General features: G+C 42.6%; 1 protein-coding gene across 4 annotated transcripts in view; it reads right to left on the reverse strand.

The window, feature by feature from the left end:
• The window catches only part of TACC1 (transforming acidic coiled-coil containing protein 1), a 184773-nt gene that overhangs the window by 34122 nt on the left and 137128 nt on the right, over positions 1-13523 (reverse strand). For all 4 annotated transcript variants that reach the window (XM_082255222.1, XM_082255223.1, XM_082255220.1 and 1 more), the window contains one exon: positions 5859-5919. In XM_082255222.1, the coding sequence (XP_082111348.1) occupies positions 5859-5919 (61 nt within the window). The remainder of the gene's footprint in view (positions 1-5858; positions 5920-13523) is intronic.

Below are 13523 nucleotides of genomic sequence, written 5' to 3' on the forward strand. Positions count from 1 at the left end.
CTCAGAGAATGGCTGCTCATCACCACAGCCAGCAAGGAGAAGCCCAATTTGCCAGCAAGCAACGGTCTCCAGCTCCCAGCACTTGCTCAAGGCAAGCACCGGCAAGAGGAATGCAGAGAGAGGTGGGCTGACATGACACACCTCCCTCTGCACTACTCCTGCCGATGATTGCCTCAGACAAAGTTCTGCAATCTGGAGACCACTCCTTGCTAGCTGCGATGTCGGGGTTGCTATACGCTAAGGTGGGGATGCCCTGCCCGACACACAGCCAGAGCCAGCATTACAGAGCACCTAGGAAGATGGGCCAAAGTACTACATATACTGTTTCCCAACAGTAACTGAACCTACCGTCCCTAGAAACTACAAATGAGATTGTGGATGGGTATTCTTAGGGCGCATTCTGACATGCGGCCATCATTGCTGGGTGGCATGTTGTTTCCTCCCTGTGTGTCTTAACCCTGAAGATGCCAACACACTGTGCTGCAACCATGTGCATTGCTTGCAGATGCAGCACAGCCTTATTCACTTGAACGATATGGCTTCGGCAGCAGTGCTGCCCGTTGAATGCGACAGAGGGTTTAATTTTTGCTGTGGCCATAGCATGTGTACAGCCCTGAGTGGCTGCATGTCTGTGTTTAGGTGTGTGGTCCGGGGCACTAAAACTGCACCTTAACCACCTGCTTTTACCACCCTCAAGCCGCATTCTGAATGAGCTCCTACATTCATGCAGACAATAAAATTTACTGAATGAGATTTAAAAATTCAACTCACATTGATAATTCAGAGATCATTGTCCTTGTGTTAAAACTTTGTGAATTAAGAAAATTGTACCATAAGAGTGCTAGAAAACTATCAACTAGAGAGTGGCAGAGAGCCAATGGAGTGAGACAGACAGGAATGCTTAGAGCTGAACTCCAGGCAAACAGCTAAATACACAGATAAAATACATATTTGGGAGTTGAGTCTTGCCAAAAAGATTCATATTCGTCCATCCAGTTCTGTGATTTCCAATGTAATTCCAGGCAGCAGAATCAGGCTAGTGAGCTCACTTTTCTCTACTATGGTCAACGCCCATGTTTAGTATTTATTGTTTTTTAAATAAATTTGGTTGGCAAACAAACCAAACCCACCCTTTACAAGCACCATCACTACCCGCTGTCCTGCAGCATTGGTCCCCTGGGCTGAATGATGCACAGCCTCATTTAAGCCATTTCCTCAAAATCTAGGGTGTCACAGACACACCCCCTGGAGAATGCAACATCACATTCTCCTGGATGCATAGACCAGTGTCAATGTCATGCACTGGTCTATGCAGCAGAAAGAACCACCAACGCTGGGGAGGATGAAGAGCAATCGCAGATTGTCACGTTAGCATTAAAAGGCATCTGGAATTGGGGTATGTATCCTGCAAATTGTTAAAAATAGGTGAGGGGGGCTGAAATTTTTCCATATATATATATATATATATATATATATATATAGTCCACTTACTGCCCTCAACCTGTCGCCAGATGGTAAGGGAGCAGCAGCTGACAGAGGAGCTCCTTCCTCTGCTCACTCAGTGCTCTCCTCTTATCAGCACATGTAAGTGCAGCACACCCAATTGGCTTCCAATGCCGATCCTGCTGTCCCGTCTGCATTTTACTGTACATGAGGTTACAAGAGGATCACACCACAGCAGCTTCAGGGACTTACTGTATTGTAGTTGCATTGAAAAATTATTTTAGTGGTTTTTATAATGCATACATTTATACATAATGCATGCATTCATTGGTGTTTTTTCCATCTGTATAGCATTAAGATATGTTTCTCAGGTTACATGTGCTCTTTTCAAGCTGTGTGACTATCCCGTGCCGCCCACATCAGTCAATATACCAGTCAGCAAAAATACAGCGTGTGGAAGAAATAACTGAAAGACCACTTAAAAAAGCAGCTCTGCTTTGAAATAAATACAACCCCAATTCCAAAAAAGTTGGAGAGCGTTGTAAAATATACATTAAAGGAGTTAAGTAAAGGCAGAAGGTTTTTTTCTGAATAGACTATGAAGCTGCCTCCCCCATACCCCATATTACTTACTTGAGCCCATCTCTATCCAGCGATGTCCACAAGTCCCTCGGCCATCCGGGACTCTCCCTCCTGACTGGCTGAGACACAGCAGCAGCGCCTTTGGCTCCCGCAGCTGTCAATCAAAGTGAGTTAGCCAATCAGGAGCGAGGGGGGGGGGGAGGCAAAAGGCAGGTCCGTGTCTGAATGGAAACATGGAGCTGCAGCTCGGCTCAGGTGCCCCCATAGCAAGCTGCTTGCTGTGGGGGAACTCCTCGACAGAAGAGCTAAAGATGGACCCGAGAAGAGGAGGATCCAGGCTGCTCTGTGCAAAACCACTTTACAGGGCAGGCAAGTATAACATGTTTGTTATTTAACCACTTGCCGACCGCCGCAAGTACATTTACTGCTGCGGTCAGCCCCTCCTGGGCAAAGTGACGTAGTACTACGTCGCTCGCCCAGGAGCCTGTAGGGGGCGAGCGCGCGCTGCCGGAGGCGCGCTTCTGCCCACGCTCGTTCACTGAGGTCCCCGCGCGAGTGACCGGCGGCTCCGATGTCCACCGGCCACTCGCGATCTCCCACTGGAGAGGGAGAAAGGCAGGCGGCTAATGTAAACAAAGCCGCCTGTCATTCTCCCTGGTGTAACAGCAGAGATCATACGATCCTGCTAGGTAGGATCGTAGATCTCTGTGGTTACATCAAAAGCCACGCTCCTCTACAGTTAGAAGCACGCCCCTAGGGACACACTTAACCCCTTGATCTCTAATAAAGTTAACCCCATCCCTGCCAGTGTCATTTTTACAGTAACAGTGCATATGTATACCACTGATTACTGTAGTAATATCACTGGTACTCCCAAAAGTGTCAAAAATGTTAGGTCAGGGGTCCGATCTGTCCGCCGCAATGTCACAGTCCCGCAAAAAAAAAAAAAAAAAAATCGCAGATCGCCGCCAAAAACAATAAAAATGACAAATCTTTCCCTTAGTTAGTAAACGCAATAACTTTTGCGCAAGCCAATCAAAATACGCCCATTGCGATTTTTTTTACCGAAAATATGTAGCAAAAAACAAATTGGCCTAAAATGTTAAAAAAGTTTGATTTTTACATTTTTTTGGGGAATTTCATATAAAAAAAAAAAAATGTGAAAAATATTATTTTTTCTAAATTGACGCTTTTTTTGTTTATAGCGCAAAAAGTAAAAATCGCACAGGTGATCAAATACCACCAAAAGAAAGCTCTGTTTGTGGGAAAAAAAAGGATGTCCATTTAATTTGGGTACAGCATCGCATGACCGCGCAATTGTCCGTTAAATTCATGCAGTGCCGAATTCCAAAATAGGGCCTGGTCTTTGAGTAGCCAAATCCTCCGGGGCTGAAGTGGTTAAAAAAAAAAAAAAAAAACCTAGGACTTACAAATCACAGAATGCAATGATTTGCAAATCTTTATAAACTCTAATGGCACTTTTCCACTGCAAGTACCGGCTAGTACCGGCTCGGCTCTACTCGGCCCTGCTTGGCCCGGTTTGCTTTTCCACTGCGGTACCGCATGGTATAGTGTCGGAACGGTTCGGTACGGTATGGTATAGGTTTGCTTTTCCACTAAAGTAGTACTAAAGTTAAGTGGGTGGGATAACAATCAGTGGCTAGTAGTGACTGCATGCAAAGGATTGTGGGATATGGTACCAGTTTGGTACCTGTTGGAACCACAATCGAGTAGGTACTGTTTTTTCAGAGCCGTACCGTACCGTACCGTTCGGTTCCATGCAGTGGAAAAGCAAACCTATACCGTACCGTACCGAACCGTTCCGACCCTATACCATGTGGTACCGCAGTGGAAAAGCACAAAAGCGTGCCGAGCCGGTACGGTTCTATGCAGTGGAAAAGCGCCATTATATTATTAACAAAAGAAAACATATCAAATGCTTAAACGGAGAAAATGTACCATTTTAGAAAATAAAAAAGGAGGTCATTTTGAAATTGATGGCAGCAACACATCTCAATAAGGTTGGGACACGGCAACAAAAAGGTGGCAAAGTACATCTCCAATGCCAAAAAAGTTGGGACAGGGCCATGTTTACCACAGTGTAGCATTCCCTCTTTTTTTACCAGCACTCTGGGAGCTAAGAAGACCAGTTGCTGGAGCTTTGGGAGAGGAATGTTGTCTCATTCCTGCCTGAGCATATTACATTCTAAAACCTGGATCTATTTTTAGTATTGATGATGATTTTTCCAGATGTGTAAGCCTATTCCATAGACACCAATGCACCCCCCATACCATCAGAGATGCAGGCTTTTGAACTGAGCGCTGATAAGCTGGAAGGTTCCTCTCTTCTTTATTCTGGAGAAAGCTACGCCCATGGTTGCCAAAAAGAAGAGTTTTCCACTTTTCAACAGACCATTTTAAATAATCTTTGGCCCAGAGAAGATGGCGTTTCTGGATCATGTTCAGATATGGCTTCTTCTTTGCATATTAGAGCTTTACCTTGCATTTTTGGGTTACACAGTGAATTGTGTTCACAGCGATTTTTGGAAGTATTCCTGAGCCCATGCGGTGATGTCCATGACAGAATCATGCCGGTCATTAAAACAGTGCTGTCTAAGGGACAGAATCATGGGCATCCAATCTTGCGTTTCGGCCTTGTCCCTTGCACACTAAGATCTTTTTAGTTTTTCTGAATTATATGATATTATGTACTGTAGATGATGATATATTTAAAGTCTCTGCAATTTTACATTGAGGAACATTATTCTGAAATGGTTCGACAATGTTTAGAAGCAGCTTTTCACAGATTGGTGAAGCTTCACCCAGCTTTACTTCTGAGACAATCGAACTCTTTATTTAGGCTACATTCACACCTGAGCGTAGCGTTTTCGCGTGTTTTTACCGCGATTTTACCGCGATTTACAGGCGTTTTTACAGGCGTTTTTTGTGCAGGCGTTTTTAGATTGAATAGAAACCAATGGAAAACGCCTGTAATCTGCCCAAAATGAAGCTCATGTACTTTTTTGAGCGTTGGGCGTTTTGCTCACAGCGTCAAAACGCTCAGATGTGAACAGGGGCCATTGAAATGAATAGGATTTGTCTTGTTGGGCGTTTTGAGAGCTGATCCTAGAGCAGAAAAACTCCCCAAAAACGCCCCAAAACGCCTAGATGTGAACGGAGCCTAAAAGGGATCAACAGCGTTCTGGGAAAGACTGAATCAATGCAATAACAGCGCCCCAAAATAAAGTACTTTGGGCATATGCCCATAAACATTGTCCTAGCCTATTGCCTTTTGGCCCATAGACTGCATTCTAAATAAAAAATATTTTTTGCAAAACAGTATCACTAAGCCTCGATTCACACTAGCGTGACTTGTCAGCCTGACAAGTCGCGCTCCCTCGCGGTCCATTGACTGCTACAGGACCCGTTCTAATAGGAGCGACACAAGTCGCTCCGACTTAGAAAAAGGGTCCTGTACTGCTTCGGGGCGACCTCGGAGCGACTTGCATAGACTTCCATTATGTGAAGTCCATGCAAGTCGGTCCGAAGTCGTGGTGCATGGGAATGCACAAGTCGCCCCCGAAGCAGTACAGAGTCATGCCGCCCAGTGTGAACCGACTCTAAAAGAAAGCCTGGTCTGTCCCGAAATAAACAATATGTTATCCTTCCTCATTTTAAATAAGGCCTTGTTCTCGCCAAATCAATAAACCTATAGCAGAAATATAGAAATCACATAAGAGGTTTATAGGGAGGAGGGATGAAGTGGATAATAGAATACCTTACACACTGAACACAAGAAAAAGCATCAGCTTTAGGCAGCTTGATTTACTAACCTGGTTGCAGACATCCAGAACCAGAGAGGATCCCTCATAACTCTGCACTTTGCAGCTGTTCCTGGAAAAAGAACAGTACGATTACTACAAATCTGTTATATCACATTTTACTGCAACATCGCAGACTACATACAAAGGGTAACTGCACAAGAAGAAAAATGGAGCTCATAGACTGCACCCAACTCTGCTCATGCATTGATAAGAGATGTTCCATCATGCTGGGAAATACATACAATTCAGCTCTACAAGCACTAATATGACCACACTATGGTGGCTGGGTATGTACAGGGCATAAAAAAAAAAAAAAAAATTATATTGTGCGACAGACTTTTTATTAGCAGACCAACATTTGAAATTGTTCCACCAACTGCTTAATTTTCCATGCCACATGCATTCACTACCCTCTGCTCCATGGCTACCCATGATGCCTCCAGATTCAGTACTGCCCAGTCTTTTTCATACCAGGGTTTAGAGGAGAATTGGGAATTCTGGCCTGGGGCAAACACAACCAGGTAGCCCTTTCATTGTGAAAACAGATTTCTGTGGGCTACAGAAAACTATACCACGTAAAGTGTGCCACAGAAGGTTTTCCTAAGCAACATTTATTGCAATGCACTTTGCCATCGTTCAACATAAGCCTTCTTTGTGGGTCTTGTTATTCACTCAAATTGCATTTTAAAACTGGAAGTTATTGCTAAAAGACCTCTATTCTACTCCATTTGTGGTCTGAATGGTGACTTTTTCCATTTAAGGCAGCCTCTCTCAACCTATCCAACACAGAAGAATCCTAGAAAGACCTTTCCGGTCTCAGAGAACTCCTGCCAATATTGGGTATATCTACAACTCATGATACATTAGTGGGAAGAATGCTCCTTACACTTGTGTGCACTATTATATTGTTCAATTTGCACCTTACACTTGTGAACATTGGGGAGAATTACCCCTTACAGATAAATAAAAAGATCAATGGTGTCAGTGGGATCTTCGAGGTAGCAATTGCTAAAGCAACCCCTTAGCAACCTCTGGAGGAACCCTAGGGTTCCCTGGAAACCTGGCTGAGAAGCCCCGATCTAAGTCCATCAGCCCAATAATTATTAGTAGCACTGACCTGAGGCAAAAGCCCCCCTGCCCAGTCCTCCCCTGCCAGAAACCTCCGGAAAAACAGGTGCACAAATTGATGAAGAATTTTGGAGCCAGCAAGCAATTTAAAAGAACAAGGGAACAGATGGGTTTCAATTGGAAGAACATAAAAAAAAAGGTGTCAGGTGTCATTTTTTTTGATGAACCGGCCACCTTGCTCCTGGAATTGGTTATTCCTCTGTTATACAGCCACATGCTACAAATGTCCTTGTAAATGTTTATTGCTATTTTGCATGAGAAAGAACGACGAGTTAGGATAAACCTGAATGGCAAAAATGAAGTCAATAAACTACAACTGAAACTCACCCTGCCCTCAACACAAGGATGGCCCTACTTTTCAGGCATCCATGTCACATATTTATTAGTGTAAGTGAAGGTGAAACTTTGTTTTAGCTTTTGACAAAATAGGAAAGGGATAAACCTTTAATAAAGGTTTCTTTTCTACTATCTGTGTCATGCTAGAGAGGCCCACACAGTGAAGATCACTGAATCGCGGCCAAGCAGCAAGGAAGGTAAGCAATAGAAGTGGGGATAATGTAAAAAAGACAGCACAGGTAAGAACTGGAAACTATTGGTCTGGGGGGGGGGGGGGGTAACTACAGCCAAGAGTGGCCCTGTCATGGCAGGAACAGATTTCTGTGGTCCAAAGAACATGTATCAGACGAAGTGTGCAATAGTGCTGCAGTTGTTGATGGGAATGGTAAAAGGTGGTAATTCTGAAGAACAAGATTCATTGCGACACACCTTTCCACCTATTCTAGCATCAGCTTCCTTTGTTGCTCTTGGCATTCATTCGCATGACATTTCAGAGCATAATATGAAGTTGGTACTAGAAGACCTCCCTTTATCAGAGCTCCCTCTAGTCTGTCAGGTGTGAACAAGGGCAGCTAGCTGCATAATGTCCACCTTCATTGACTGGAGGTCCCACTCTGCTCAAGGACTTATTGGTGAACTATCTCCACTAAGGGCAACCAGCCAAAAATGTCTTATTACTGGCAAAGGAAACAAATGCCCTTCTACCCCCAATTTACACCCACAGATCCTAACTATCAACCATCAGGGTTCTGCTGCTGGATTTGAACAGTGGGAACCAGGCAAGCACATATTTGTTACTCGTCACTGCTCCGCCTTACCTTCTTGCCCTAAGTGCATTATGAAAAATAAAATGATGTTTCCAAATAAAGATTAATGAGGATGATTGGTACTATTGGATTTACATGGTTCTTCTGAGCCAATGTCAGGTATCTAGTAGGGATGCACCGATCCAACTTTTTTGGTCCCGATCTTTTGCTTTGTGAAATCGCTGATCCCGAGTTCGATCCGGAAGTACTGTTTTGTGAGCTTATAACAAAATAATACTTTGATATCGGTATCGGCAGATACCTTATAGCATTGTGCATTTAAACTTCCCTCTTCCGGCAGACTGAGCGAAAAGATACATTGTATGCATTGCGTTTACTTAACTGGGAGACTGACAGGCATTTGCAGGAGGCTCTTTTTTTTTTTTTTTCTTTGACAGCTGTTCTCTGCTCCCTCACAGCTATGTAAAGAGCAAAACCGGATCGGCCCGTGGATCTGTTAATTTTACCGATCCCCCGATCCAGCTATTATGGCCATATAGGCGCCGATATCCGATCCCAATATCGGATCAGTGCATCCCTAGTATCTAGCATAAATATGGCCTCTCACTAAGGTAAAAGTGGGAGATAAGTATATAAAGGGACTTTAAATGTGCCTAAGCAGGAATAAACAACATGGAAATCAAAAGCATGAAATCATTTTCTACAATGGTTAAAAATTATTAAAAACAAAATAGAATATCAAACCGATATGGTATCACTTTGGATATTGAGGTCGATCCTTAGGAAGCAACTAAAATTTGCAAAAGACTCATCGATCTACTGTGCCAACGTTGTATGTAATGTGTATGTTGACTTAAAAAGTGCATATTATAATATGTAATATGGTACTTTGGTTTTAATTAGGGAGGGATCATTTTTATTGGTTGTAAAGAATATGTAAATTTAATCCATAGTCTGGGCACAGGTAAACTTTAATTTTCTGCAGTACTTCCAAATTTACTTCACCATAAGAAAAACACTGCCTCATACGGGGCAAAATGTACTCAACTCGTGTTAAAATTACCAATTATTCTTGGACAGGGCTCAATGTCAAGCAGCAGCCAGAAAGCTTAAAAAGATCATGCAGTATTAGAAAGGGTCATTATGACTGGGGAATATTAATCCACGTTAACTGCAATTGTGGGCACATGTTCAGAGAAACATCAAAAGTAATAGAAAACCTTTCGAGCGGATCATAGATCTAAGAAAAAACAAAGTAGAAACCTTCAAAGACGGGGATTTACGATACGTCAATCAAGATCTGATTTTAAGAAAATTTGAAGAGTTTCAGATAAAAGGCTTTCTTGGAGAAGTTCAGCCAATTACACATGCAGAATGTATTATCTAAGAGAGATGGGGAATACTCTACAAGGTTAGCTTTTCCTAATAGTTCTTTTCTGCTTGTTAATATTTTTTTTTTTTTTTTTTTAAGATTGTCTGTCCACATACAACATTCAGTTCTGAAATCTGTATTTGCCCTAAAAACAGAAGGAGACAAATCTTTATATGCATGTCTGTTGTAATTACACACACCCTGATCACACAGTCCAACAACCACCACAACCACCCTTCCCGGCAGCCTCAAGGAAGCACATTATACCAGAGACCAAAATTCATTATTTGGGAGGTTTTACCATACGAAACAATGCAACAAGGGACTGCACTCCTGTCTTGTGGCACTCAAAGCCTAGGTGGGCCATTTTGAAATCGTGCAAGTTCAGCTGTTTTAGAAACTGCCTGAGGAGGTCCCAAAAAAAAAAATCATCAAATTTGATCCTCTATAGGTTTCTGGCAGTGAGGATCACTATTGCTAAGCATTGAAAATGATCAGTGGTACCACTTGATTATGTTAAAAGCAAATTGAATTGGATTATGGTTAATGACAAACTTACCTGCATGCTTCATAACAATACCACGAAATTTGACCAAACGTAGGACCCATGGATTTAATACTTAGCAGGGCCTCAACTGACCCTATTCCATTTCATTTTTTTTTTTTACTCTCTCTTTTCTCCTCTTGCTTCTTCCTTTTATTTCCTAAGCTCATTTTTCCTTTCTTGATGTACTCAAGTCTAGTACCTGACTGCAGCTGTGGTCATATTCTCAGGAACTTAAACATTACATTTTCTCCATAGTTTGATATGTTCTGCATTAACAGTGATGGTTGCAGTTTACCCCTTTTATGAACAGGTTCTGCTAGAAGGGACATTGGTTCCCAAATAAGTGTGACATATTGTTATTTGCCAATTTTTTTCTAAGCACTGTCAATGCAATTTAGGTTATACCTGTACGATAACCTGAATGCGTGGTGTCTCTACTTCCTTTGTACTTGTAACTTTATATTTTTGTTATCCCTATTAAAAAGATTGAAATATAAAGAAGCAGACCTGCAGTGTTGGTTTATACAATATATTTTATGGCTGAAAGTAGGTTACGATCCCTCCAAATGATTGGGTTCAGGTGTCTCCCAATACAACATACAAAGATATTACAGTAATCCCCCGCTCCATCGCGGTTCAGTTTTTGCGGTCCCGGTAATTCACGTTTTTTTTTGTAATGTTATTTTACTATATAAATCATTAAAAATGAAATATTTTTGTGTTTTCCATAGCTCTTGCTCTGTCTCTTAGTATCTTTTATGTGTTTAAGTGAGTTTCTATTGTTTTAAAAGTGTGTTTAAAGACCTTAAAATGCTTCTACACGTACAGTGACAGTAAAATAAACATGCCTACAATGCATTTTAATAGGGTTTTTCTATTTCGCGGAATTTCACTTTTCGCGGCTGGGTCCGGAACGTAACCCATGCAATGGAGGGGGGTTTACTGTATAGGCAATTGTGTGCTTCCAACCTTGTGTCAGCAGTTTAGGGAAGGCCCTTTTCTGTTTTAACATAACTGTATTTCTGTGTACAAAGCCAGATCCATAAAGACTTGGTTTGAGGAGTTTTTGCAGAGGAACTTGAGTGGCCTGTACATAGTCCTTACCTCTACCCTACTAAAAACACCTTTGAGATGAGTTAGAATCCAGACTGCGAGCTCATCCAACATTGGTACCTGACCTCACAAATGCTATTTTATCTGAAAGGGTACAAATACCCACAGATACAATCTAACATTTTAGAAAAAGCCTTTTCCTGAAAAGTAGAGCCTGTCATAGCCACAAAATGGGGGTGGCTCCATATTCATTTTGGAATGGAATGTCCAACAAGCTCATATAGGTGTGATGGTCTGGTGACCACAAACGTTCAGCCATTTAGTAAACTATATATGCTGGGAAATACACAGGTAAGTAAGGTGGGCCCTGCCCTTTTTTTCAGTTGTGAAGGTTTTAGTCTAATTGAAAATGGAAACTCTAATGGTGCTGGGTTATCAGAGTTTGATGTCATTGTGATATTTTAAAGTGGAACTAAACCCTCCTATCGTTTTCAGCCAAGGAAGCTGCCATCTTGGCCTCTGTTTAATCTTCAACTGCCATGGTGCTGCACATGTGATCAGTTACGACACCAGCCATTGGATGATTTGATAGTTTGATTACAACCAATTTGACATTTTGCTTTGTTTGTTGTGTGCATAGGCCTTCATGTGCTCCTTACTTAAAGCTGGTTATAAATTGAGGCAGCTTTAACCACTTCCCACATGTAGGATGTCATATGATGTCCTGAACTTTAACTGGTGGTACCGGGATGATGATTGCAGCTACAGGCATCATCCCGTTATCTCTTTTTTCCCAGCTGGCAATGCTGTTTAACCTCTTCTTGCCCACGCTATAGCCAAAAGACGACTACAGCGCGGGCCTAAATTGCCAGGAGGGCGTCCATTTACATCCTCCCGTGCATGAGCTTCCTGCCTGTGGCTCGCTTTGTAATCAGCGAGTCAATGAGACTCGGTTGATCACAGATCAGAGTAAGGGGCCGGCCCCGGTCCCTTGCCATGTGATCAGCTTTCAGCCAATGACAGCTGATCACGTGATGTAAACAGAGCCAGCAATCAGCTTTTTTTCCTCATGCTAGCAGCGTGAGGAGAAAAAAAAAAAGCTGATCACCGGCTGCTGTCAGAGAAACATCGGTCCCGAAGAGAGAGAAGCACTGCCACTGCCATCTATGTCCACCAGTGCCAGCTATCAGTGCCCAACAGTGTCACCTATCAGTACCGCCAATCAGTGCCTCATCAACAGTGCAGCCTATTGGTGCCCATCAGTGCAGCCTCATCAGTACACATCAATGAAGGTGAAAAATTACCTGTTTGCAAAAAGGTTATAACAAACTATAAAACAAAAAAATTTCAAATTTTCGGTCTTTTTTTGTTTTTTCAGCAAAAAATAAAAACCCCAGTAGTGATTAAATACTACCAAATGAAAGCTCTATTTGTGTAAAAAAAAAAAAAAAAAGGATAAAAATTTGGGTACAGCGTTGCATGACCGCGCAATTGTCATTCAAAGTGCGACAGTGCTGAAAGCTGAAAATTGGCCTGGGCAGGAAGGGGGTTTAAGTGCCCAGTAGGCAAGTGTTAAATGTAAAACAAAGCCTAGCGGCTAAAAAGCCGATGGGTTGCTTTTACATGCAGTGGAAGGGGGCCCTTCCTCTGCCTTCTGACACCTTTCCAGGCTCTCCCATCCCAGTGGGGAGCCTGGGACTGAAGCCGGAGGTTACACGGGCTTGCCATAGAGATGACATTAACGTCCCCGATCATCTCTATGGTCTAAGAAACCAGAAGCAAGGAGTATTTTGTCACTTCCCATTTCGCCAATATTGGCTTGTGAAAGCATCTGATCAAACCAATCTTGGTTTGATCAGATGCTTTTAAGGGCAGGGGAGAGATATGGGGTCTAACAGACCCCAGATGTCTCAGTAACGTGTACCCGTCAGCCCATGCTATCACAAGGGATGTTGTGCATCCCTTGTGATAGCAATGAAATTATAAAAAAAAAAAAAAAAAAAAGTTAATGAGAGAGTAAAAACTGGATTGTCTTACCCTAAAATCCTTTTATCTGATGTTCATTGGCGGACACAGCTCCATTTCTTCTTGACCCTCGGGTTATGCTGCCCCCTACAGGAGTGGGACACTGGGCAGAAAAAAAGTTTGACTACACCTATAGGGCAGTCCCAGGAGGTATACTCCCACTTCCTGCTATAGGTCTTCAGTTTTGTAATAAGCAGTGTCAGAAGAACACATAACCCCGCTTAATAGAGGGGCAGCTGCTGTGTTCGTCAATGAACATCGGAGAAAAGGATTTTACGGTAACACAAAAATCCAGGTTTCTCTTTCGTTCATTGACGGACACCGCTCCATATCTTCTTGACCCTTGGGATGATACAAAGCAGTGTCAACATGAGGGGTGGGAAGAACACAGCAAAAACATACTTCCCAAAGGCTAAACGTAGCCAACCAGGTAAAACAGGAGCTCA

Source organism: Pelophylax lessonae (assembly GCF_965119305.1).
Source record: "Pelophylax lessonae genome assembly, chromosome: 4".
Classification (NCBI taxonomy): Eukaryota; Metazoa; Chordata; class Amphibia; order Anura; family Ranidae; genus Pelophylax; species Pelophylax lessonae.